This window comes from Maylandia zebra, linkage group LG9 (genome assembly GCF_041146795.1).
Source record: "Maylandia zebra isolate NMK-2024a linkage group LG9, Mzebra_GT3a, whole genome shotgun sequence".
NCBI classification, from domain to species: domain Eukaryota; kingdom Metazoa; phylum Chordata; class Actinopteri; order Cichliformes; family Cichlidae; genus Maylandia; species Maylandia zebra.
The window spans coordinates 35,754,397-35,780,281 of record NC_135175.1 but is presented as its reverse complement, the minus strand read 5'-3'; the positions used below and the strand labels follow the sequence as shown (position 1 = coordinate 35,780,281).

Sequence of the window (25,885 nt, the reverse complement as noted above, 5' to 3'; positions counted from 1 at the left end):
TTTTGGTGATTCTTGGTTGACTCTTCACCCTCCTGACCAATTTTCTCTCAGCAGCAGGTGATAGCTTGCGTTTTCTTCCTGATCTTGGCAGTGATGAAACAGTGCCATGCACGTTATACTTACAAACAATTGTTTGCACTGTTGCTCTTGGGACATGCAGCTGCTTTGAAATGGCCCCAAGTGACTTTCCTGACTTGTCCAAATCAATAATTCGCTTTTTCAGATCTATGCTGAGCTCCATAGACTTTCCCATTGTAGCATTTGTGTCTAATGAGTACTATTTAACTGGCCTCAGAGAAGTCAGCAGCTGTGGTTACTCATAATCACTCACAAGAAGTTAAGAGGCCATGCTATGAAGCTCAGTTCACTGACAACTTTCTAAGTCACCAAAATTGCTAATTCATGTTGCTGTATGTCTATTACCCTGACTTTGACCCTGTTAAAATATCATTTTGGAGTAAAAGAAGAAAATCAGAGAAATCACCAAAAGAAGCCACCAAAACGTGTCCACTGAAGGGGAACAGAAATCCAGAGCTTAATAATGCAGAACCTGAAACAAGGATGGTTTTACACGATTTAAAGGAAAACTGGAGAATTGAGCAGAGAGGAAACTGTCATATGATGACACACTGGTTTAAAAAAACATAGTTCAGAACAGAGATGTTAAAAATGGGATTATCGCGGAGTGAATGAAACCACGGGGCGAGTTCTGTTACACTGTCAGAAATATGAGGCTGGAGGAGGGAAACTGACTGAAAACCTCACAGAGGTCAAAGAACGAGTTCAGTTTCTCCACACCAGCAGGTGGCGGTAAAGCACCTATTACTGTTTGACACCCGCCAGAAAACCGGAAGATGAGGGGAAAGGAGACGTCCGGCTGCATCGGCGAGGAGTTTCTCTCGGTTTCATCTGAAGGTAAGCGCCGAGCTAACTTTAAGCTCAGTTAATCTTGGGTTTAGCTCCTGAGGAGGTCTTCTGCTGCTCTCCGCGGTGCTCCCGCTGTTGACTGCGGATGATGTCAAACTGATGTGTCGGAGGTCCCGACAAACCGGAAAATAAGGAAACCGGAAAACAAAACTCGGGGAACTTTCCATCTTTAAATGCAGGTTTCTTTATTCCACCCGACAGCCTGCAGGAGTGTCGTTCATGAGAAGGAAAAACGAGAGTTTTGAGTTTAACTGGTGACATTAAAGAAGCTGCCACTGCAGTATGGCTGTCCGCGCAGATGCCTGTTCAGAATCTGATTTGAGGCCCATCAGCGGGAATATGAGGGCTGAACAATTGAAATGCCTGACAAAAACAAAGCCCCGCTGTCCAGCTAGACTTATAACTGCTCCGGGCAGACCTGACTTCTTTATACGGGACAGCAAAGCCCCTCGTCGGCCAAATGGTTTTAGTGGGACAACGGCCGGATGAAAGGATGGAGAAAAAATCCTCCTGGTTAAAAAATAATTATTTAACCGCTGAAAATAAACATCAGCGATGCATTCAGTGCTGTCTTCATTCAGGATTTCAGCACTTGGTAATAACACAGCACAGCTGCTTCTGCTGGTAAAAGAGCAGTGCGTCGTTGCATGTAAGGCTTTTTAAGCTGTTTATTGATGGCTAATAATAATTTTCATTAGTCTGAATGTATTGAACAGTGAAATTTTCATGGGAAGGCGCAGGAACGCCGTGAATGACCACAAATGTAAACTTACTCTGAACACGTTCTTAAAAACTCTGAAAAGCTGTGACACGTTTTAATGTTAAAGAGGACAAGCCTGCTGCCATATGCATTTAGTACATACGTGTTATTCTGTGAGCATTCTTTGGATATATTACACGTATATGCAGCATGCCTGCAGTTCTCCAAATGTGTTGATCATGAAAACAAATGTAATGACCTATCAGATTAACTGCAGTCGAGTGAGCCGTAATCTGTGATTAATCCTCTGTGGTACCGTCTCACCTCATGTGTGCCTCCCCGACCTCACAGAGGGCGCGACGACACTAAAAGAATAAAAGACAAACGTGGCGTGGAAGCATTTTTCACTCAGGACTGGTGTAGCTGACGCAGAGATGAAACAAGCAAACATTTATTTTTCTGTTTAGATCTGCAAAGTCAGCCATCTCCAATGTAGGCGAACTTAAACAGCTGTTTCTCTGCGTGTGTTTTACATAACGGATGTTACAAAAAATGAAGTATAATTAAATTAATCTGAGTTATGTTTGCACAGAAACAGCTTCAACCAGCTGCTTTTTTACTTTTAGGCATTTCAGAGACTTTTTGACTTGTACTCGAGTACTGCAGTAACATCTGTACTTCAGCTTAAACGAAGAATGTGCGCACTGTTTCCACCTGTGCCGACAGGAACAGAAATATAAGTGATCATTTCCTGCTGTTCTGTTATCAGCTCCTGGCACTTCATGCTTTAGCACTTGAATACAATTTTAACTCAAAACTAAAATCATCCTGGACAAAAGAAGAAAAAACCCTGACGTTAGATTTATTTCACAGTGTTTTTGTAAGTAAAGCAGACACGGAGGTCGCGTCTGCTGTGTGGAGCTGCCTCAGGTTCGTCTGTATGGACTCTGCTCATCTGAGTGCAGATGGCAGAAGGTTGTTTTGACATTTTTTACAGGCACCTGCACAGTCAGCTACACTGTCCTTTAACGTTACAGCAGGAGAAACTCAACAGCAGACCTGCGTATGTTCACTGATTGTAGGCAGATAAATCAGTCAGTGCTGCATAAAATATTAAAAACACGACTCTTTGTCAGATCTTCTGCTGAAGGAGGAGAATTTAAGTCTTTGGATTATTGTGGCTCTAAAGTCACAGGAAAAACTGAAGAAACGAATTATGTTTATTTGTTGTTCTGTTTCTGTGCCCCAGCTGATCAGCAGGAGGAGAAGAGTCTGACGGAGCAGCGGAGGAACGTTTTGGACTTGGCTCAGCCGCTACAGAGGAAACGATGAGCTCGGTGAGGAAAATGTCACCGTTACAGAGTTTGTGCTTCATCAGCTGCTGCTGCTCTTATTATGGTCACAGCTGTTTAGCATTACTGTTAGATGTCATGCTCCAGCTGTTTATTCTGCTCTGCCAACTTTGCTGCTGATCACAGCATGTGAATTTTAACCTTCACATGAAACAAATCTCTGCGAGTGCTTTTTTTTTCCCATCGGTGCCATCTCAGCAAACCTGTCACTGACCGATGAGTCTGTGTGTTGTTGTAATTTCTTATTATCAAGTTGTAAAAATGGTACTTTGAGAGGATTTTAACTCATTCACTGCAATTGACGTCTATAGCCGTCAATTGCAGTGAATGAGTCAATGGGTTTAACTCATTCACTGCCAATGGCTGGCAGTGAATGAGTTAAGTTGACCTCACTACATGTTGTCCTATATCTGAACACTATCAGCACCTGGTAACAAATGGGGAATAAAACATTTGTGTTAGTGGATCTAACATTGTCAGACTCTCATACGATGTGAGAACCTCATCAAAGTGTTTCTCAGAGGAAACGTGTGACGTTAGCTGGCTCGTTGTCCAGAGACGGGAATATCACACGACCGATCTTTTCCTGTGTGAGGGCCCTGACTTCAGCTCAGGACACGAGACTTTGGGTGAGTGAACAGTGGGAGGAGAACCAGATGATCCAAATGTAAATGTATAAATCATAATACAGTCTGAAAGAACTATTTGTGATCTTTAAATTGAAACTAGAGATGGCACGATACCACTTTTTTATGTCCAATACCAACATCATAAATTTGGATATCTGCCGATACCGATGTGAATCTGATGTAGTGCTGGGGCGGGGCCTGCGGTATCGTGCCCTGCCAACTTAAATATGGTGCTAGGTCCTGCAGCTCTGTGTATCCAGCAACCGTACTGAATAAAGAGATGCTTAAAAGCATGAATGTGTCATCGGGTCTGACGTGGTGTATTTAAAGTGGATTTTATAATCAATTAAACTGTTTTTTAAATATCTTGCTGCATTTTGTATAAGTTCATTCTCAAGTTTAAAAAAAAAACAATGTGTAACTAACACTTCTCCATACATTGTTTTTTTTAAAATCCTAAATTTAGGTGTTTAGTCAGAAATCTGCAATATTCTAATTCTGTTGGAAAATAACAGGTTAAGTAGGAAGTCTGGGGTCAGTAAATCCTGGTGGACTGACAGTCTCAGCTGTACTAACAGATATTACCAAACTAACATGTTTAAACTACGTTAGAAAACATAAAAACGTGCAGACCTGATAAACTTTCATTACCGTTCTCAGTGTGTTAGCTTAGTGTTAGGCACTGCGGCTGGGCATGATTTGATGTAAATAACATGAAAAATGAGAATCTGTTACAAAGCATACTGTAAAGTGCACTGCAGTGTCCAGACTGAACAGCCAGTGATCTTTACAGCAGAATGGATGATGCGATGTACATTTCTTGCTGTCGGTTGCCGTGGATTCTGTGTCCCCCACAGTCAGGCAGTATGTGAGGTCAAAGGCCGCCATCTCTGACTTCTCCAAGTTGCTCCTCGTCGGCGATCTTAGGAAGTGCAGACACATGCTCTGCCTTTTTTTGTGAAACAGTGGTGTTGACAGTCAGAGATGGAAGACAGGGTGCACAGCTCTGATGGTCTGTGTTGTCAGATGTGATGATTCATGTGCTGAGGTGTTTTGTTTTTTTCTGTTCTCAAACTGATCTCCCTGTTGGAGCTCAGTTTGGGGGCAGTTCTTTTTTTCTCCTTGTCTTTCCTCATGTTGTGCATGAGGAAAGACAAGGACCGGCCAGTGCTACCAGCCTGACCCGTCTCCCCAATGTGATGTTTGTGTATTTTATGTATGGTCGGCAAGGTATCGTCTATTTTAATTGCCCCGTGAGGATAAATAACATCTTTTTGACTTTGACTAATCAGGAGACGTCCGTCTGGGGTCATCATTCTGCATCCTCCTAAAATCCAGGATGAGTTCTTGGTTCTTGTGATGTTCAGTTGCAGGTCAATATCTGGATGTCTCTTAGCCCTGTGAAGTGAGACCTACAACGTTTGTGTCATCAGCAAATGAATTGAAGTGTTGCTCTGGCAGGCTCTAACACAGTCATGGGTATGTAAAGAGTAAAGCAGTGGTCTCAGTAAACAGCTTTGAGGGAAACCGGCTGTATAAAAGGATCGGACATTTCCCGTTCCTGCAATACTGTCGGTGCTGTGCTTTTTTGGAAATCGAATTTCCCAGAGGAACCCACCCGAGGGATTAATAAAGTTCTATCTAATCTAATCTAATCTATTGTTTTGAATGAGGTTAATGGAAATGACGTAGGCATGAGTTTGCGCTGCTACTCCAGAGGGAGAGATAGTACTTCCAGGTCAGCTTGTTGTCGCCTCATCGTGTGAGGTGCATTCCTGTGTTGAGTAAATGACCTTAAATCTGTTTGTTTGCCGCAGCTTGAATTACTTTCTAGTGAGTTGTAGCTGCACATTTTCACATAGTGATTGAAGGCATGTGCTGCCGCCGCCATAGTGTAGTAATTTTATTCAGCCACACGATGGTAAAATGGTAAATGGCCTGTATTTATATAGCGCCTTACTAGTCCCTAAGGACCCCAAAGCGCTTTACATATCCAGTCATCCACCCATTCACACACACATTCACACACTGGTGATGGCAAGCTACATTGTAGCCACAGCCACCCTGGGGCGCACTGACAGAGGCGAGGCTGCCGGACACTGGCGCCACCGGGCCCTCTGACCACCACCAGTAGGCAACGGGTGAAGTGTCTTGCCCAAGGACACAACGACCGAGACTGTCCAAGCCGGGGCTCGAACCGGCAACCTTCCGATTACAAGGCGACCTCCCAACTCTTGAGCCACGATGGCGCCAAAGTCCTTTTAATGATGGTTCGAGCCAGGGAATGTCTGCTTGTAGTACTACACTACCACTGTGTTTAATATGAGTTCTCTGTGTGTTTGAACCAAGGTGATACTTACGTAATTTAAATGATTATATATTATGCCATGGACATGCACAGATGGATGTGTGGGTCTATCTTAGATATTTTTGAGTTTACATGAGTTGAACCACTGCTGCTGTAATATGTTTGCTCTAATGGCAACTTATTTGTTACTACAGACTACTGGCAACACTGAGCATTAAGCATTATTAATAAACCAGCTCAGGGCTCGCAAAATCGCTAAAGTGGAAGCCTCTTGGCTTCAATCATGCCGATACACCAAAGAAAGAACTTAACCTCAACACCGGTGCTGAGTCGAACAGTTTTTAAGAAAGTCTTTTATCCAGATGCAGATGGGGTGGAGAAGCCCTGGTGGTGCTGCTTGTTTGTAAGGATGTCTGGAGGGTGGTGTTGAAGATGAAGAAGACCCACGTGTAGTTCTCGCTTTGCACCAGATGACTCAGTGTAGTGTGTGCTGTAGCAACAGCATCCTCAGTGGGTCTCTTACCCCAGGATGCATGTTGATGTGGATCGAAGGAGGCCACTTTAATGTGCTGAAGAACCAGTTTGGCCTCAGAGCGACTGGTCAGGGGCTGGCTGCTTTGGCACCGGGATGATGATTTAGAACTTTAAACAGACTGCAATGGTCAGTTGCGACCAGGAAGCTGGTCAGCACAAGATTGCGTGTTCCTGCAGAGTGAGAGTGTGGGCACAGCAGGCTGGCTGGCAGGCTTTTGCCTCCTTGAGGCAAAAACCTTTTAACCAAACTCGTCATTCAAGGTTGTCCAAGCTGTGATGTTGTCAATACAGTGGATATATAAATAAATAGAAACTTTATTGATCCCACTAAGGCAAACTTTTGTGTTATGGCAGCATTATAAAGAGTAAAAGTAGTACTGTGTACAACAAATAACAATCAACAACACAGTCTCTCTATGTTTGTCCTTTCACTGCCTCTGTTTGTATCTCTCTCTCTGCAGGACCAACAGGCACCGAGAAGTCCGCGCCCTCAGGAGGCTGATGAAGCTCACAGAAAAGAGGACGACAAAATATACAGATGCGATGAGTGCGGGAAGCCTTTTACTGCAAAGATTTTCCTAAAAAGACATCAAATCATCCACACCGGGGAGAGTCCGTTCAGGTGTGAGTTTTGTGGGAAGTATTTTTCCAAGGCTGGAAATTTGACAAGACACCGACTCATCCACAGCGGAGTGAAAGCGTTCAGATGCAACTTGTGTGGAAAGTCTTTTACTCAGAAGAGTGACCTAAAAAATCATCAACTCATCCACAGCGGACTTAAAGCATACAGCTGTGATCAGTGCGGGAAGTGTTTTACAAAGAAACAGAGCTTGGAAAATCATAAGCTCCTCCACAGCGGAGTGAAACCGTACAGCTGCGATCAGTGTGGGAGAACCTTTGCTCGCAGGTATACGTTAAAGAGTCATCAACTCACCCACTCTGCGGTTAAGGCGTACAGCTGTGACATGTGTGGAAAAACCTTCAGGCAGATGGGGACCCTAAATAAACACCAACGCATTCACACTGGACATAATGTGTACTGCTGTGACCAGTGTGGGAAACGCTTTGTCACATACTACAACTTACACATTCACAAATTTACCCACACTGAGGAGAGACCTTATAAATGTGACCTGTGTGAAAAGGCTTATAAAGATCCAGATTACCTGAAAGTGCACCAACAGATCCACACCAGAAAGTGCACTTACTGTGAGGTATGTATTTATATTTTCACATTTCTATGCTCGTTAAATTTTGTTAGCATGTTTGCAAATGTTTGGTGGCCGTGGTCGGTGACATAATGTCATGTGGTTGGAATTGGGCCTCGACTGCTGGGTGTTTTTGATTGTCCGTCTCTCCCAGCATGCAGCTGAAACCATGAATGATCCTTCCACAGGTTCTTGAAACATTTCACAACCTTGACTTAAGTTGGGTCTTAAATGTTTTTTGCCCTAGTTCACACTCTACATCTTTAACCAAAAGAAAAAAAGTGTTCAAGTTGAATTTTAGTCAAATAAATAATTTCTGTTTGTTTGGGATGAGGAGGCGACTGCATGGCTGAGAGCAGCCGGCCTGGGTTCAACTCTTCACTTTACCCTAAAGAATAAGGCCAGAAAAATCCCATTCATTTAAACTGGTCTTACCTCTGATTTTGCTCCAGTGTCCTGCGTTATGAAACACTGCGCTGTTTTTAGATCTTGACTTGAGCTGAACTAAACAAATTTTTCGATATAGCAGGAAAGGACATGGGTTGATTTCATTTATAGCTGAAAAACATCAAATCGCTTTAGCAAAAATAAATGTTTAAAAAGTAATTTTGTGCTCTCAATTTTATTTTACAATAGCTGGAAACTGAACTGAGATCTGCTGAAAATCTGTTCCAACAGTTTAATATTGCACTAACCAACAGTATAATGATGTGACCGATAATCAGTCATTGCCTCCTACCTGACCCCCTCAGCGTGAGCTGATTTGTTTTTGTTCTTTTCGAACACTGACTTTAGAATACTTCAAATTTTCCTTCATAATATGGACATTTTCAGAGTCACAGGTCTCTGAATTGCATACAATCCATGAGCACAAACTTTTGTTCCAAAGTTTTTCCTGATGGAGCAGATCAATCATCCAATGCTGGTTTCTGTTCTTTTGCGTCATAGAAATTAAGTTGGTGCAATTCCGCTGTAACCGTATCTTGTATCCCTTCGTACTGATGCACAAATTTGGCTATAAAAAAATCATGCTGAAGAAGAACTGATTTTAGTCAATCTTTTCTTTCAGACCTGAAAATGTCACTTGGATATCTCCGTATTTATCTGCAGGGTTTTGACACCTTCACTGACACTGCTGCTCTCAAAGTCATTCGCTGTAAAGCCAGTTTGCCATTTTGTAATGTTGACTGAATGTATGCTGCATTACATTCAAGAAAAAAATGATGAATGAGCTTATTTAAACTATGTATTTATAGAGAAATGCATATTGCCATTTAACCAACAGCTGTCACTGTGTCTTTTGCAGAGTGAACCCAGTGGATCCGGTCCTGAACCCTGCCATCACTGCGGAGCTGGGAAAGCGTTTCGATGTGACGTTTGTGGAAATACTTTCAAGAAGAAATCGGGCCTGAAACTGCATCAGCGCAGGCACACTGGACTCAAACTGAGCTACTGCAGAGAGTGTGGGAAAAGCTTCCCCATGCCAAGTGCATTAAAGCGCCATGAACTGATCCACAGTGGGGTTAGGAAGCACCTCTGTGACCAGTGCGGGTCATCCTTCATCACTGCAAGTGACCTGAAGAAGCATGAACGAATCCACACAGGAGAGAAACCATACAAGTGCAGACATTGTGAGAAAAGCTTCACGCACTCGATTAATCGTTACCGTCACGAATGTAAACACGTTGAAGTGAACGACAGCAGCAGTCACAGGTCATTATAAAGTGTGGACATGTATCTCGGGGTCTTGTTCACGAGTGATGGGAGAAGGGAGCGGGAGATCGACAGACGGATCGGTGCGGACGCTGCAGTAATGCGGACGCTGCACCGGTCCGTCGTGGTGAAGAGGGAGCTGAGTGTAAAAGCGAAGCTCTCAATTTACCGGTCGATCTACGTCCCTGCTCTCACCTATGGCCACGAGCTGTGGGTAGTGACCGAAAGAACGAGATCGCGGATACAAGCGGCGGAAATGAGCTTCCTCCGAAGGGTGGCTGGCCTCTCCCTTAGAGATAGGGTGAGAAGTTCGGCCATTTGGGAGGGGCTCAGAGTAGAGCCGCTGCTCCTCCACATCGAAAGGAGCCAGCTGAGGTGGTTCGGGCATCTGACAAGGATGCCCCCTGGGCGCCTCCTGGGTGAGGTGTTCCAGGCATGTCCCACCGGGAGGAGGCCCCGAGGCAGACCCAGGACACGCTGGAGAGATTATATCTCTCGGCTGGCCTGGGAACGCCTTGGTGTTCCCCTGGATAAGCTGGAGGAGGTGGCTGGGGAGAGGGAGGTCTGGGCCTCTCTGCTTAGGCTGCTGCCCCCGCGACCCGGCCCCGGATAAGCAGAAGATGGATGGATGTTGTTAGTCAGCCATGGCTCAGTACTTGGTGACTTTGTTAAATAATAATGAATCTTTTCTGCAGTTAAACCAGTGCTATAAAAGTCATTTTAGTTGGTGGGACACAAGCAGCCCAGAAAGAAGCACTGAATCGTTTGTGTAAAAACTTGTAAATTGTTCCCTCAAACTTTCCCCCCTTTTTTAGTGTATAAAGGTTTGTGTGCATTTCTTAAACTATCCATATCAGCATCTGACAACATGGCTTCACGGTTCAAAAAACACTGTAAAAGACGCTGCTTGGAATATTGTTTGTGTCTGCAAATGAGATTGGAAGGAGCTTTGTGGAGGTGCCGGCCTGTTACTCATCATTCTGCAGAGATGCCAAAAATGTCCTCTGTTATCAACTGGTGGGGTCGAGGCTCTGTATACGCCGCTGTTTTTAAAAACTGGATTCTCCAGCTGAAGACAAAATCTGAAAGGTTAACCGGTGCTCTTCTTCTTAAAACTGATGGTGATGAAGATGTAGTTGTTGTAACTGTTTGATTTTCAAGACCATGAAAAAAGATTTTTAGATCTTCAGCTGTGTCGTGTCGATTTTTCCTTTCCTGTTTTTATTCTGTTTCTGTTTACTGAATCTATTTCACAACTTTATAAGTTATTTGGCACGAGTTACTTTTTATTTCTGTACAGCACTTTGGTCAACGTTGCTGTTATGATTAAATGTGCTATATAAATACAAATGCTCAACGATAATTTTGTGAAAATCCTGCAAATGCTAAACCGTGTATGAAGTTTATCTTATGAAAACAGTTTGGTGTGAAAATAAAAGCTTTGAGCCACGATGTCGCTTCTTGTATTTCAGACTCTTGACCTAAAATTTCAGAATCAGAATACTTTATTCATCCCTTTTGCTGCAACACAGTAAGAACAATAACAGACTAAAATGGATTAAATAATACAATATAGTACAAAGTCGCAAAATATGACAAACAGCTATAATATAACAATTAGCTCAATTATAAATATCCCTGCTGTGGGGTAAACCATTAGATGAGAGCTGAGGGTGCGAGCGGGCTGAAGCTTTAGTAAGAAAGTAAAGTTTATTTCGGCGATCGTGGCTCAAGAGTTGGGCGTTCGCCTTATAATCGGAAGGTTGCCGGTTCGAGCCCCGGCTTGGACAGTCTCGGTCGGTCGTGTCCTTGGGCAAGACACTTCACCCGTTGCCTACTGGTGGTGGTCAGAGGGCCCGGTGGCGCCAGTGTCCGGCAGCCTCGCCTCTGTCAGTGCGCCCCAGGGTGGCTGTGGCTACAACGTAGCTGCCATCACCAGTGTGTGAATGTGTGTGGATGACTGGATATGTAAAGCGCTTTGGGGTCCTTAGGGACTAGTAAAGCGCTATATAAATACAGGCCATTTATTTATTAAGCACTTTTCATAAACAGGCAGTCACAAAGCACTGTACACAATGGTTAAAATAAACAAATATATCAGGAGGTTCATGTTTAACATCTAGCTTCATACAAGCTTTCATCAGGGTGTCACTCATGGCTGGACCATCATAATAAAAGTTTTTAGTTCATTAAAATGCTTTTAAAGCTCCAGTTTTGCTCCTGTAAACTTAAGTTTGTTTTCTTTAACCTTGTAGTTCACTTTTATTGAATGATTGACGCTCTGTTGTCTGTTACTGTCTGTTTGTCCTGATCTTTCACTCAGTATTTTCAGTTTTGTTCTGGACTTGTTTGTTATTTCTATGAAAGTACAGATATGTATGTCCTGTTATTTTCCCGTGTCACTGCGATTCTTGTAATTCTTGTTTTCTGGTTTGTTTGTTTCTTTTGTCCTTCTCCTCCGATCTGTCTCTGTGTGATGTGATTAGTGTCCTCATGTTTGTGTCCCTGTATCTGTCTTGTGTCCAAATCTTTTTTAAGTGATGTTACATCAGTGTGCTCACAGACATTCACCTTTCTCCAGTGGTTCCCAAACGTTTTTTGCTCCTTTGTTTTACAAGAAAAATGTTCTGACTATCTTCAGGTTTTACAGGCTTACATACACACAGTTACTGTCCCTCCATTTACAAAGGCAGAGGCATCACGGTGTAATTATTTTACGTGCTGTTTTTTTTCCTGTGTAATAATGTTCAACATTGCTGTCAATACATTTTTCAAAAAATGCCTCTCTGTGCAAAATGGGTTCAAAAACATAAACAGCTGTGGGATCCTGTTTGTCTGTGATTTAAACAGCCCAGCGCTGCTCCCGACACAGGGAAACTAATTCTGCAGGGAGACCTACCTCGGCACTTGTGCAGGTGAAGCCAAAGGGAAGATTTGCTTCACCATATTTTCTAGTCTTTGGCTTAGAATGAAGTTGGTTTGGAAACATATTCAGCGACGCTTCATCTCCTGCTTTGCGTTTCTGTGGGAGCCCCGTCAAAAACCTGTCAATTATGCTAGCAGTGTCCAAGAGTTCTTTCTTTTTTCTTTTCATGCCGCGCCCTCCCTGCAATGGCTCTGCGCCCCCCCTAGGGGGCAGGCCCCACACTTTGGGAACCTCTGCTGTGCAGTATGAACATTTGTCTTGTAAAACAAAGGGGGGCCTTGCAAAAAAACATTTGGGAACCACTGGTGTACAGGAACATCTGTGCCGAGTAGTCTGGAAGTCCCGAGGTCAAAATGGGAGATGCCCCCAAGGGTGGTGGAGAATGACCGAGCTAAGATCCTGTGGGACTTCCAGATACAGACGGACAAAATGGTGGTAGACAAACAGAAGAAGACGGCCGTAGTGACCGATGTAGCGGTTCCGAATGACAGCAATATCAGGAAGAAGGAACACGAGAAGCTGGAGAAATACCAAGGGCTCAGAGAAGAGCTCGAGAGGATGTGGAGGGTGAAGGTGACGGTGGTCCCCGTGGTAATCGGAGCACTAGGTGCGGTGACTCCCAAGCTAGGCGAGTGGCTCCAGCAGATCCCGGGAACAACATCGGAGATCTCTGTCCAGAAGAGCGCAGTCCTGGGAACAGCTAAGATACTGCGCAGGACCCTCAAACTCCCAGGCCTCTGGTAGAGGACCCGAGCTTGAAGGATTGAGCACCCACAGGGGCGAGTGGGAGATTTATTTTTAATATACGATCTTGATCTTTTAACCCTTACCTAACTTAACATTTGTGTATGGACAAGAAATAACGCCCTGAAATGGGGTTTTATTAACATGAGATGTAAGTTTGACGTAAGGTGCTGCTAAGAGTTATAAAACACTAACAAAAGCCATCCCAGTCCCTTTGAAATCAATGATTAAAGAAGACATTGTGCACTCTAAAAATCCTCCTGGACTGAGACAGCTCTGGACAGCTGGTGTTGACTTTGGTGGCAGCAGGTTTAGCGAGATCAGATTTTTGATAACATTTCCATAAACTGGTTAAAGGAAATTATATTCTAAAAGAATTTGAGGCTATGGAAGTTAAACTGATACGAAGAAAGTGTATTTTACTTCCCCTTCCCAGTAAAGAAAAACAGGTTAATTTTAAAGTCATAAATGAGATTAACCCAACAGATTAACTGAAATTTAACCCACATGCAAACACCTGTGGATTCTCTGAAAATGACATTGAAAGTTTGGATCACTTGTTTTTCTATTGTGAATCAGTGCACTCCTTTTGGACTGACATGTGGAGCTGGCTACAGTCCAGGGGGATTCAGTTACCACATTTGACTGTAGTTAAATTTGGGATGGTTGCTGAGAACCCAAAGTTAGACTTGGTGATTGGGACTGTCTTGTTACTGGGAAAGTTTTATTCACAAATGCAGACATTTCAAGCTAAACCATGTGTAAACAGATGGCTGGATGATTTTAAACTCTCGAGTAAGTCGCTGAAACACATAAATGAAAAGAAAGCCCCTAAACTTATATTTCTATTCAATAAGTTCTATTTATGTTAAAAGGAGGCCTCCTCTCTACCTGAGATGTGGATCATGATTTCCCTTTCTGTTCACACTGTTTGTGTCTATGTTCTCACATTCTGCATCTTTTTCTTTCTTTCTTTTGTTATTTCTCTTGTTGTAATGCTCAACCGTTTATATTTAGATGCATGGATAAATAATGGTGCCTTACATGTTTATATTGTTGTTGACAAAAAAAGTTCATTTTAAAAAAACAGGCTCGGCCTCTTTTTCGAGTCACGTGTCCAAACAGCATCGAATCAAAGCAGATCAGGAAGAAGGGGGCGGAGCAAAGTGTGTGTACGGGACAGGAGTCGAGCAGAGAGAGCTGCTTTGTCATGAAACGGGAGTAAAGTAGTGAACTTAGAGGAGAGAAACAAACTAAAGTATCGATCATAAACCACTACCAACGTCCTGATCGATATCTGCATTGATCTGCCCACCCTTGTCTCCTGGATCGTAGCTGAGATCAGCGTGAACCACGTGGGTCTCTGCTCCCTGATCTGTTTCGTGTGTTTGGAAAGAGTTCCAGCTTCATCGCGGAGTTTCTCTCGGTTTGTGGGCTCATCTAAAGGTAAGCACCGAGCTAACTTTACTGTGAGTTCAGTTCATGTTGAGTTTAGCTCCTGAATGAGGTCTTCTGCTGCTCTCCTCGGTGTCTGTTCACAGTTTATTGTGAACACGTTGAGAGAAGAGTGAGAGAGTGTTTGGAGAAAAACACCAACTAATCATTAGCTCAGCATGCTGGGAGAAGTTGGAGCAGAAAAGTCTTTTCATTGTCCCTGCAGCTGTTTTTCTGCCTGCACCAAACCTCTACAGCAGAGGCATTCAGCTAAATTTTGAGGATGTTCTGTTAGAGAAAATCTTCCCAAGCAGAGGTCCGGGACATCATAATGTCTAACTTGCGTTATGATTGTGATACAGAAGCGGCCTATTTTTTTTAATCAATATCTGAATGTCTGAACAATAGACTATCAAATAAATGAAAATACAAGTTAAAAACATTTTTAAATGATTGTGAACACTGAGACACACAGTAGACCTACATTAGATATAGGCTTTCAGTTTAAAATGAATTCGAGAAAATAAAAAACAAAATGCTTAATTTCAGAAAAAGTAGCAGCAGTTTGAGTTTCCCTTTTTCTTTACCTTTCACATCTTGATTAAGAGTCTCAATAAATTTTTCAACAAATGACATTAAAATTCTTATCAATTGTACAGTTTCTCTTTCTTTCCCCCTTATATTTCACTTCCCCACTTTCTGTTGTTCAGTGAGAGACTTCAGTTTGTCCTACCAGGATTTTAAATGTGGGCTGGAGTGCTGTCAGGGCCATACACATGTGTAGGTGCTCATTGGTGAGCCGTGGACAATATTTAGTGTTTATTATGTTCATTGTGGAGAAAGCTGCATCACAGCTGTATGTGGAGCCAAACATGGTCAACATGTACAGGGCTACTGTCCTCAGATTTGGGAAAGCTGTCTCAGAGACCATTTGGAGGCAGAAAGTGGCAGGTTCAGTTCTTCCAAACTGCTCTCTCAGGGCCACATCTGCTTGGAGATCAACCCGTTGCATCTGGAGAGGCCCAGTATTTACCTCCTTGAAGTGCTGTGTGACTTCCTTTGAGATGAGAAATGGGTTCTTTATGAACATGGTGAGCTGCTGTCCAAATCTGACCCTCTTACTATCAGCTCACCTTCAGTTTTTCAGATCTTTTCTCCAGTTTGTGTACAAACGTTTCTCACCACTGTTGTTAACTGGAGGCTGACACACTGACTGAAGACATTTAGTCTGAGTAGATTTGAACTTTCCTTCTTCATTGTTTCCATCTTGCTTTGACTGCAGCTGTAACAACACTGATTCCAGCAGGATTTGTAAAAAGCATTTTGACAGACACACAAAGCTGGACAGCTTTTGTTCTGAGTCCAAGATCTTAGAAAGAAAGTGACTGGACGTCTGTAAGCTTTTTTAAACGTTTCACCTCTCATCCAAAAGTGGCTTTTTCAGTTCTAAAATCAAATGGTGGAGAGTCCCAGGCATTTAAACCCTTGTGGGGGTTGTCAACTGAGCCAATGTGTGGAAAAATGTGTGTGTCAGCAGGTCCTGAGTGAAACCATTGTGAGACCCTGTTTCACTCTATCATGTAACTCGGTGCTGTCCCTGTTAAAGAGCCAAGAGCCTTTCTTTCCACTTCCTCCATGTAAAATAAATTGATGAGATTTTTTGCACTAATAAAGTTGTAGAGTGGTAAAGTATTTTGCCTCATCAGTTATATCGTTGCTGCAAATTTTCAAATATATATAGTGATAAAGATTTTTGGCCATGTTGCCCTGGTTGCTTCTGGGGTTTCACCTTGAAGCTTCATAGGTATTGTTGTAGTAATGTTTATTTGCTCTGCTTCTTCTTGTCAGGGATAAAATACATATCTATACTTTTGTGTCCCAGCTGAGTAACAGGAGGAGAAGAGTCTGGTGGAGCAGCAGAGGAACAGTTTCAGCCATTTGGACTCAGCTCAGCCACTACAGAGGAAACAATGACTTCAACACAGGAGGTGAGAAAAGTATCTCAGTTACTGTTATTGAAACTGTGCACAGCTGGATGTTAACAGCAGCTTTATCTTTTCCATCCTGGGCTCCTCCACACATACAGAAGCTACATTCACAAACAAAAACAAAGATCATATTTTATCAGCGCACATTGAAAAGTTGGACTCAGAATTGCTCACACAGTAAACATTTTTTCTCCTGTGATCAATATTTCTTCAATAATGTAATTTTGATTACAACTCTCATTCTGTAACATGATTGTAATGTGAGACTATCACCAGAAGGTGGTGATAACACACCTACAATGTGTTTGGTGACGTCTATGGTAATAACAAGATCAGACTAAGCAACCTGGTTAAAGTGTCTGGTCAGATTTCAGGGAGGTCTCGGGTCCAGCTTGTGGACGTCTATAACAGGCAGGTGCTGAGGAAGGAAACCTCTGTCATGTTGTGTTCAGATCAGCCTCTAATGACTTTCAGCTGCTCTCATCAGGTCGTTGTTATAAAGAGACATAGATTGTCTTTTGTACCAAGTGCTATTATCATGGTTAATAACACTAAACCATAAGTGTTGTTGCCATTGCACACTGTACTTTTTTTGGTGATAAAATTTAGGTTGTTGTCTTGGGGCTTATTTTTGTGTTTGTTGTGTTTGTTTGTTTTTATATCTCTGCATGGACAAATCAATCTCCCACTGGGGACAATAAAGTTACCATTGTCTGTGATTCCACTCATGGAGGGAGTTTCAGTTTGTTCCACGACTGCATTTCACTCACCAGCGCTCTAGACTAACTGCACTGGTGCGCCTAACTTTGTTTCTTAGGTGCACCCAAATTACTTGTTCATTTAAAACAAAAAACAAAAATTGCTGTCCATACAGACAATATTGATTTGTAAATGATTAACTAACAATCTTTTCAACACAAAGTTCTTTATCTTTGATCTACAACAAAGATAAGTTACTGAAAAAGTAACTTATCTTAGTGCTTAAAGTGCTTTGGCACTCTTTGGTTACAATGTAGACAGTGTTAAACTTAATCATCACGTCGGCCTCACCTGACGACCGGTTTGCTGCTGCCTGCCGCTGAAAGGCAGTGGGGAGAGGGGGCAGTGCATTTATCGCAGCATATAATGTGTTTTCTGGATACACTGTGGGCAGCACGGTGGTTAGCACTGTTGCCGCACAGCAAGAAGGTCCTGAGTTCGATTCCACCATCAGGCCGGGGTCTTTCTGTGTGGAGTTTGCATGTTCTCCCCGTGTTTGCGTGGGTTCCCTCCGGCCTCCTCCTCCAGATACTCCGGCCTCCTGCCCACAGTCCAAAGACATGCAGTTTGTGGGGATAAGTTAACTGATAAATCCAAATTACCCATAGGTGTGAATGTGAGGGCGAACGGTTGTCTGTCCCTGTGTGTTGGCCCTGCGACAGACTGGCGACCTGTCCAGGGTGTACCCCGCCTCTCGCCCTCTGACAGCTGGGATAGGCTGCAGCACGCCTGGCGACCCTGGAAAGCAGAAGCGGATGGATGGATACACTGAGCTTTTTCAGCGTTCAGAGATTGATGGTTCCGTGTCAGAGCTGGCTATGAATTTCAGACGGATCAGGCCTTAACTTAACAGAAAAGTTATCAATAGTTCTTTTCCTATTACAGCTACATCCACGTCTGTCGTGCCTAGGCCACTCACTAGGGCTGGGTATCATCACTGATTTCTATAATCCATTCGATTCCGATTCACAAGGTCCCGATTTGATACAATTTTGCCTCAGACAGTCAGAAATATTATAATTCTGATCATTTATCAGTACTGATACATGTGAGACTTCATCAGAGGTGTGAGCATCACTGCAGATGTCTTTGTGTCAAAGTAACTGAGGATAAAATAGGGTCATCTGCTTTTTATGGCAGATGACCTTAAAAATATCCTGCAGTCGACCAAAAACTGAAGAAAACCATGAATCAACACATGAACATTACCTGATGCTGCTGCAGTGAAGCAGAGCAAAGTTACAGAGGTTTGATTACAAACGCTCAGCTGTGTCTGTAATCAATCTGTCATCATTTTAAAAAGTTTGCATTTGTTTGCTATTAAACAGCAGAAATGAGGCTTTTCTGTCAGAGGTCACTTTTGGAAAACAGGAATCGAACGCCTGGTGGCAGCGGTGCGGCCTAGGACTTTTATGTTTTTTGTTGCACCATTGAGAAATTAAGTCGCATCAGATTGCTCACACTCTGTGACCCTGCTCACTGCGCCTGTTTGTATCTCTGTCACTGCAGGACCAACATGGAGAGAGAAGTCAGCGCTCTCAGGAGGACGACAAACCTCACAGAAGAAAGAAAGAGAAAACATACAGCTGTGACGAGTGTGGGAAGGATTTTACTCTATCTGGAAACTTAAAAACACACCAACTCATCCACAGTGGAGTTAAAGCATTCAGCTGTGACTTGTGTGGAAAGTCTTTTACCCGGGCTTCAAACTTTAAAAAACACCAAGTCATCCACAGTGGAATTAAAGCGTACAGCTGTGACATTTGTGGAAAATCTTTTACACAGTCTTCAAGCTTAAAAACACACCAACTCCTCCACAGTGGAGTTAAAGCGTACAGCTGTGACATTTGTGGAAAAACTTTCAGCCAGTTAGGGTACCGAAATATTCACCTACGCATTCACACTGGACATAATGTTTACTGCTGTGATCAGTGTGGCAAACTGTTTACAACAGATGCACAGTTACAAAGCCACATGCTTTCCCACACTGAGGAGAGACCTTATAAATGTGACCTGTGTGATAAAGTTTTTAAACATCCAAATTACCTCAAATCACACCAACAGATCCACGCCAGAAAGAGACTCTACAAGTGCAGTTACTGTGAGGTATGTATTTTTCTTTTTACAGTTGCAGTTATTTTGAAGTATTATGTGAATGAAGTTTAATTTCAAAACTAAATGAGACATGAAAACTTCATGTACAGAATATTCAGTCAAATCTGACACAATTCTCCTGAAACTTTCCCGCTGTTGGAAAAAAGTAAAGTTCTAAAAGCTCCTCCCCTTTCTATGTTTCTAACATTCACACTCCAATGGATGCATCGGAGAGCAGCTTGGGGTTAGGGTCTTGTGGCATGCAGAGTGGAGCATCTAGGGGTTTAACAACCAGTCTTCCCATTAAGTAGATTACCTACAAATGAAGACTTAATGTTGTTCAGTAAGCTGAGTGTTATAATGTAAACAGTAAAATGTTACTGGATGTTGGCAGAGCTGCTCTTTATTTCAGGTGATGTTCAGGATAAAAATGTTGAAGGAGTTCCCTGACTTACACTGTCTTTGTGTCTTTGTTTAGAAGCAGAGCGACACAGATGGATCCAGTTCTCGACCCTGTCGTCACTGTGGTGGTGGGAAAGCGTTTCGCTGTGACCTTTGTGGAAAAACGTTCAGTTACCGAAGGAGCCTAAAAGTGCATCAACGTAGACACACTGGAGACAAAATGAACTACTGCAAAGAATGTGGGAGAGGCTTCCCCACATCAAGTGCATTAAAAAAACATGAACTCTATCACAGTGGGGTTAAAGACCACCTCTGTGACCAGTGTGGGTCATCCTTCACCACTGCAGATCATCTTAAAGACCATAAAAGAGTCCACACTGGAGAGAAACCATACAAGTGCAGACACTGTGACAAAACTTTCTCACGTTCATCTGGTTGTAACAGACATGAACTTACACACATTGAAGGGAACTTCAGCTGTGACCAGTGTGACAAGAGCTTCAAGAATTTCACTTCATACTCCAGACACAAACGATCCCACGCTGCAAATAAACTGTTTCACTGTTACCAATGTGCAAAATCATTCACTTCATTATCTGCTCTGTGCAAACATCAGCGTGATCATGCAGGACTGAAATCACTGGATCACAATGAATCTGAAGAGACAGAAAGATCCTCTCCTGGTTTCAGGGTCAGACTTAAACACCTTGAGATCAGGCTCCACAGAGTTCAGCTGGAGTCTCCTGTAAAGAGTGCAGCTGATGTCACACTTGGATCTGATGAGGTAGCTCTGATTTCTGGATTTACAGTGAATAATCCTGGATGTTAAATTTAGAAATACTTTAGAAAAGTATTTTCCCCCTTCCTGATTTTATGTTTGCCACACTTAACTTGCTTCAGATCATTAAACAGACCTTTCAAACAGAATGCTTCCATCTATTAAGAGAAAGAAAACAACATATGGCCCTTTCTCCATATTTTCTTCTTTTTTCCCTTCACTGTGTTTCATTCTGTTTCTGTTGTCTGTGTTGATTTGAAGGGCTTTCATTTTAGGATGGATGAGCTGCTTACGTACCTACAGGTACAAGTAAACTCAACTGAACCTGAACGTGTCTGTTGCTTGCTGATGAATGTGACCACACTGACAAGTAGTTCCTACAGTTTGTATTTTTCTGTCATTTCTTAAAGATTGTCTTACCTGAATATAGAATCTCTCTGTCATGGTTTGATCAGTAAACCTCATCCAGCTGGCTGCACTGAGAGAGAACCTGCTATACTGTGCATGTATTCAATTTTCCATTAGATGTTGATGAATTCTTCTTTATTTTGTTGTATCCCTTCATGAACGTATAAAGGAAATAAAGGTTGAGATAATGCATGGTTTACTTCTGACATGTCGTTTGAAGCTTTGTAAGATCCTGAAAGACGCACGGATAAGTAGTAGGATTTAAGAGTGTAATAACGGACTCAATCAGTGTGGTACAATTTCTTACTCTTAAAACCCCCAAATTATTGTCTAACATATACAGAACACTTTCTAAAATACAACAGTTTTTACTGCCCTATGCATAGCCAAGAAAACAGTCCTCATGAACTGGAAAAATATAAATAATCTTAATTCTAACCAATACAGAAACCATCTAATTGATCACATTAGTCTTGATACAGCCTCTGCCACCACTTTAGATCAATCCCTCTGGGTTACTTCCATCCGTCACCTAGTGGCGGTGGAGGGTCGTCCCGTCCCGAGGTCCCGCCTTCGCTACTGTGCTTGATATGGGGGTAGGGATGGGCTTAGGGGGTCTGGAGAGTCCCTAGAGATGTTTTCCCTGAAGCTTAACCTGGGGGTTGTGGTCATGACCTGGTTAGGGGCTCTGGTGGCTCTTGGATGGTGTTTTCCTTGTGGCTGCGTGCAGCAGGGGTGAGGAATGGTCTTGGCGCTATATAATAATAATAATAGTAACAATGATAATATATTTTATTTATAAAGTGCTTTTCAAGACACCCAAGGATACTGTACAATAGGATAAAACACATAATAGAGCAATGACACAACTAGGGCTGGGCCATATACTGTTCACGGTAATACCGGTGTAATGTTGGGCAACGATAAGAAAATCAAATATGGCGATAGAATTTGGGTAAAACGTGCATGCCTTTGTTTACATACGCACATGGCGGCGACGCAGAATAAGAAGGGCGAAAGTGGATCGTTGAATGAAACGGATGAATCAAATTCAAATTTTATTTGAATCAGAACTGGTTTGTAAAAATGCTGCAGCTTCACTGGTGTGGAACTGGTTTAGCTTTCGTCCGTCAGACACACAACAAAGCACTATTTATGGTAGCGCATGCTAGCGGGCCGTCGTTATTACCGTGTTGTTTGGAAAATACGGCGCACTTAAAATCAATCCTTTGATTTTTCTGAAAGTCGACAGAGCCCCTTATAATCCCGTGTGCCTTATGTATGAACTCTGGTTGTGTTTACTGACCTCGAAACTATTTTATGTACACGGCGCCCGAAAATCTGTTAAATGTTTTAGTACAACTTTGCTGAGCTACGAAGCCGCACCGCTTGATGGATTGTCGGAGCTTTACGGCTATCGTAGGCGGAGCCTCGCGGAGTGATACGTACTGTGCTTCAACATAATGTTACCGTATTGTGTGTGTATAACCTCGTTTTAAGTTTTGTGGATATTATACATGGTTATGCTGAGGATGTGTCGGCCAGTTTCCACTGGAAATGCTTTTTGGTTAAACTGTCAGCAAAGAATTTGTATTTGCACTGTTACATTTTTATAGAACTTTAATGCACATAAAAAAAACAGCTGCTTGTTTAAGTGGAAATACATTGATGGGTTTTATTTATTTTTTTGCACTAATAAAGTTGTGGAGTTGTAAAGTATTTTGTCTAGTGTCAATTATATCGTCAGTTATATCGTTATCGCAAATTTTCAAATGTATATCTTGATGAATATTATTGGTCATATCGCTCTCCTCTAGACACAATGAAGAACAATAAAACAAAAGCACAAATAAAATTAACAAACAGTGGGTTCACAATGAATATGCAGATTTGAACAGATGGGTTTTGAGTTGAGATTGAAACTGGGGGAGAGAACCAATGTTTCTTATATCTGGGGGTAGAGAGCTCCACAGCCTGGGAGCAGAGCAGCTAAAAGCTCTGCTTCCCATGGTGCTGAGGCCGAAGGAAGGCACACAAAGCTGGATAGTAGAAGAAGATCAACGTGAGTGGGCAGAAAAGGTAAATGGACTGATTCTTATATAGCGCTTTGCTACTCTCCCGGAGTACTCAAAGCACTGTATACAACATGCCTCATTCACCCATTCATTCAAGCACTTCTAAACTCAAGTGCAAACGAATAAACACTCACACTCCGATCAAGTTGGGGTTAGTATCTTGCCCAAGGATATTTGGCATGCAGACTGGGGAAGCCTAGGATCAAACCACCAACCTTCCAATCAGTAGCTGAGCTGCTCAAACACCTGAGCCACAGCCACCCCAAGGTAGCGCTTAACAGGTCAGAAAGGTAGGGAGGTGTGAGGTTATGAATGGAAGTGAAGGTGAGCAGAAGAAGTTTGTGTATTATCCAGAATTTCACAGGGAGCCAGTGAAATTCCTGAAGAACAGGTGATGTGCTGGTAGGAGGGGGATCCGGTGATAACGCGAGCAGCAGAGTTCTGAACCAGTTGAAGCTTATGGAGGGATATTTGGAGGAGACCATGCAAGAGAGATTTGCAGTAGTCAATACGGGAGGTAACGAGACTATGAACAAGACGTAGCCTGGGTGGAAAGAGAAGGACGTAATCTGTTAATGTTGCGTAGATGGAAGTAGGCAGAACAGGTGAGATTATTGATGTGACATTTATAGGAAAGTGAACTGTCTAGGATGACACCAAGGCCTTTAACCTGAGGAGAAGGGAAAACTGTGGAGTTATCGATGGTGAGTGAGAAATGGTTTGCCTTCAAAAGGTTGGATTTGGTGCCAATAAGGAGGATTTCAGTTTTATCCTCACTGAGCTTTAGAAAATTTGAGGTAAACCAGGATTTTAACTTGGATAGACATTCTGTAAGGGAAGAAGCTGGGAGGTAGGAATCAGGTTTGCAGGAGAGATATAACTGGGTGTCATCAGCAAAACAGTGAAAGTGAAGATCAAATTTGCGGAAAATAGTACCAAGAGGGAGGATGTATATTATGAAGAGAAGAGGGCCTAAGACTGAACCTTGGGGTACACCAGAAGTGACCGGGAATAGACGAGAGCAGAATGATTTCAGATGAACAAACTGGGCCGGTCGAGTAGATATGATTGAAACCAGGCTAGCGGTGTGTCAGAGATGCCGAGAGAGGAGAGTCTGCTTAGAAGGACAGAGTGAGAGATGGTGTCGAAGGCTGAGCTCAGATCCAAAAGGATGAGAACGGTGAGAAGACCAGAGTCAGCTCTGATTAGAAGATCGTTAGTGACTCTAAGTAAAGCAGTTTCTGTGCTGTGACATGAAAGAAAACCAGATTGAAATCTCCTGTAGATGTTATTGTTAACCAGGTGTGAATGAAGTATTTTAGAGATGAAGGGTGGATTAGAAAGTTGTTAGGATCTAAAGAAGGTTTTGTCAGTATGGGAGTGACTGAAGCAATCTTGAATACGGAGGGAAAGATACCGGTGGTGAGTGAAGAGTGGACGATAGCAGAGATGAGTGGGAGTAAGGAAGAGAGGCAAGATTTCACAAGCACTGTAGGCATAGGGTCAAGATGACACGTGGCAGGCTTTGATCTACATATAAACTCAGAAATATCAGATAAATCAGGGAAATGAAAAGTGGAAAACAGCTCAAAATAGAGAAAAGGTTCTGGAGAGGGGGTAGACACAACATTTGAACTGGGTTGCTGGTGGATGTTATTGATTTTTGTAGTCCAGAACAGCATCAAGGAGCTACAGGTTTCAGAAGTGAAGCGTTGGGGGGGTTGAATTTGTTTGTTGAGAACTGAAAACAACATCCTTGTGTTACCCTCATAAGAACTGATAATACCTGAGTAGAAACTTTGTTTGGCCTTGTTGATGGAGTCTTTATACTGAAGTACATGGTATTTGTAGATTTCTGCATCAACAGTTAAACCAGATTTCTTGTATCTACGCTGTAGCTGCCGAGCTTTGGCCTTCATTGCTTGGAGGTCAAAATTGGAATTGAATCCCCAACTGCCTCCCTCTTCCCGCTCCACCACACCCACCCACACACGCAGGGCCTTGGGGTGCAGGTGTGTCACCAGGGTGCTCACCTCTGGTGCCGGTGCCTGCCTATCAATTTTAAATGTATGTAGACATTGAGGGTTCTCGGGAGGGGGACCTGCTGCTCTCTGGCAGGAAGCACCATGCCCTGCCGTGTTTTAAATGCACTTAAAGTTAATGTGTCAATGCTGACGGCACTATTAATAATCGTAATTGATCATACCTCGGTATGATCAATTACATCTCCAACAGTTGATTCTGTTCATCTGGACGTAGTGTTTTCAGTGGGAGAAATGTTTCATCATCATCCAAGTGACTTCTTCAGTCTCAGCTGACTGCAGGTTTCCCCAGTAAACAGTACATTTACATAATGACTGAAACCAGCCCACTGAAGGAACAAATGGGCTGGGAGGTCAGTTCCTTAATCATGATTATGCAAATTCTCATGACCATTGATCCACTGATCAAAGCCCAATGATCAATGGCCATGAGTACCATTCACAGAGAGTTGATCAATCAACGTTTCTCCCACTAAAAACGCTACGTCCAGATGAACAGAATCAACTTTTCGAGATCTTCATAAGACGCTTCTCTTTCTCGCTGTCTGTCAGTCACGTGATCACAGTAACGAATCACAGCAGAGCAGCAAAGAGTAGTGATGGGCAGATGAAGCCCCATGAAGCACTGAAGCTTTTCATCCAATTGGTTCACCCCAATGCGAAGCTTCATGAAGCTTCATTTGCTCTAGCAGGACACCTACTGGACGTAAAAAATAATAGCTGGCATGAATTTGAAGAGTGTGGCATTTTGCACACAGCCTGTAAATGTCAACAACAAAAGGAGTGTGTAAAACATGTATATTGTAGTGATGGCAGTATACTGTGTATATTTATAGTGGCAGTATGGAAAATGATTATTTGGAA

The 25,885-nt window shown here is 42.8% G+C and overlaps 2 protein-coding genes across 5 annotated transcripts in view; both read left to right on the top strand.

The window, feature by feature from the left end:
- Window positions 1–742: 742 nt before the first annotated feature.
- LOC101472038 (uncharacterized) lies at window positions 743–10,823 on the top strand. The gene is made up of 4 exons (XM_004572866.5): window positions 743–915; window positions 2,877–2,964; window positions 6,912–7,664; window positions 8,965–10,823. The coding sequence occupies exons 2-4, from the start codon at window positions 2,956–2,958 to the stop codon at window positions 9,379–9,381; spliced, it is 1,179 nt and encodes a 392-aa protein (XP_004572923.1). The 5' UTR covers window positions 743–915; window positions 2,877–2,955; the 3' UTR covers window positions 9,382–10,823.
- Window positions 10,824–14,222: 3,399 nt separating this feature from the next.
- LOC101471554 (uncharacterized) overlaps window positions 14,223–25,885 on the top strand; it is a 291,948-nt gene continuing 280,285 nt past the window's right edge. For 2 of the 4 annotated variants that reach the window (XM_076888550.1, XM_076888553.1), the window contains exons 1-2: window positions 14,223–14,487; window positions 16,358–16,463. In XM_076888550.1, coding sequence (XP_076744665.1) covers window positions 16,446–16,463 — 18 coding nt within the window. In that variant the 5' untranslated portion in view covers window positions 14,223–14,487; window positions 16,358–16,445. Of the gene's footprint in view, window positions 14,488–16,323; window positions 16,464–18,731; window positions 19,329–19,794; window positions 21,095–25,885 lie in introns of those variants that run through there. The other 2 variants (XM_076888552.1, XM_076888551.1) reach the window with 2 other exon arrangements.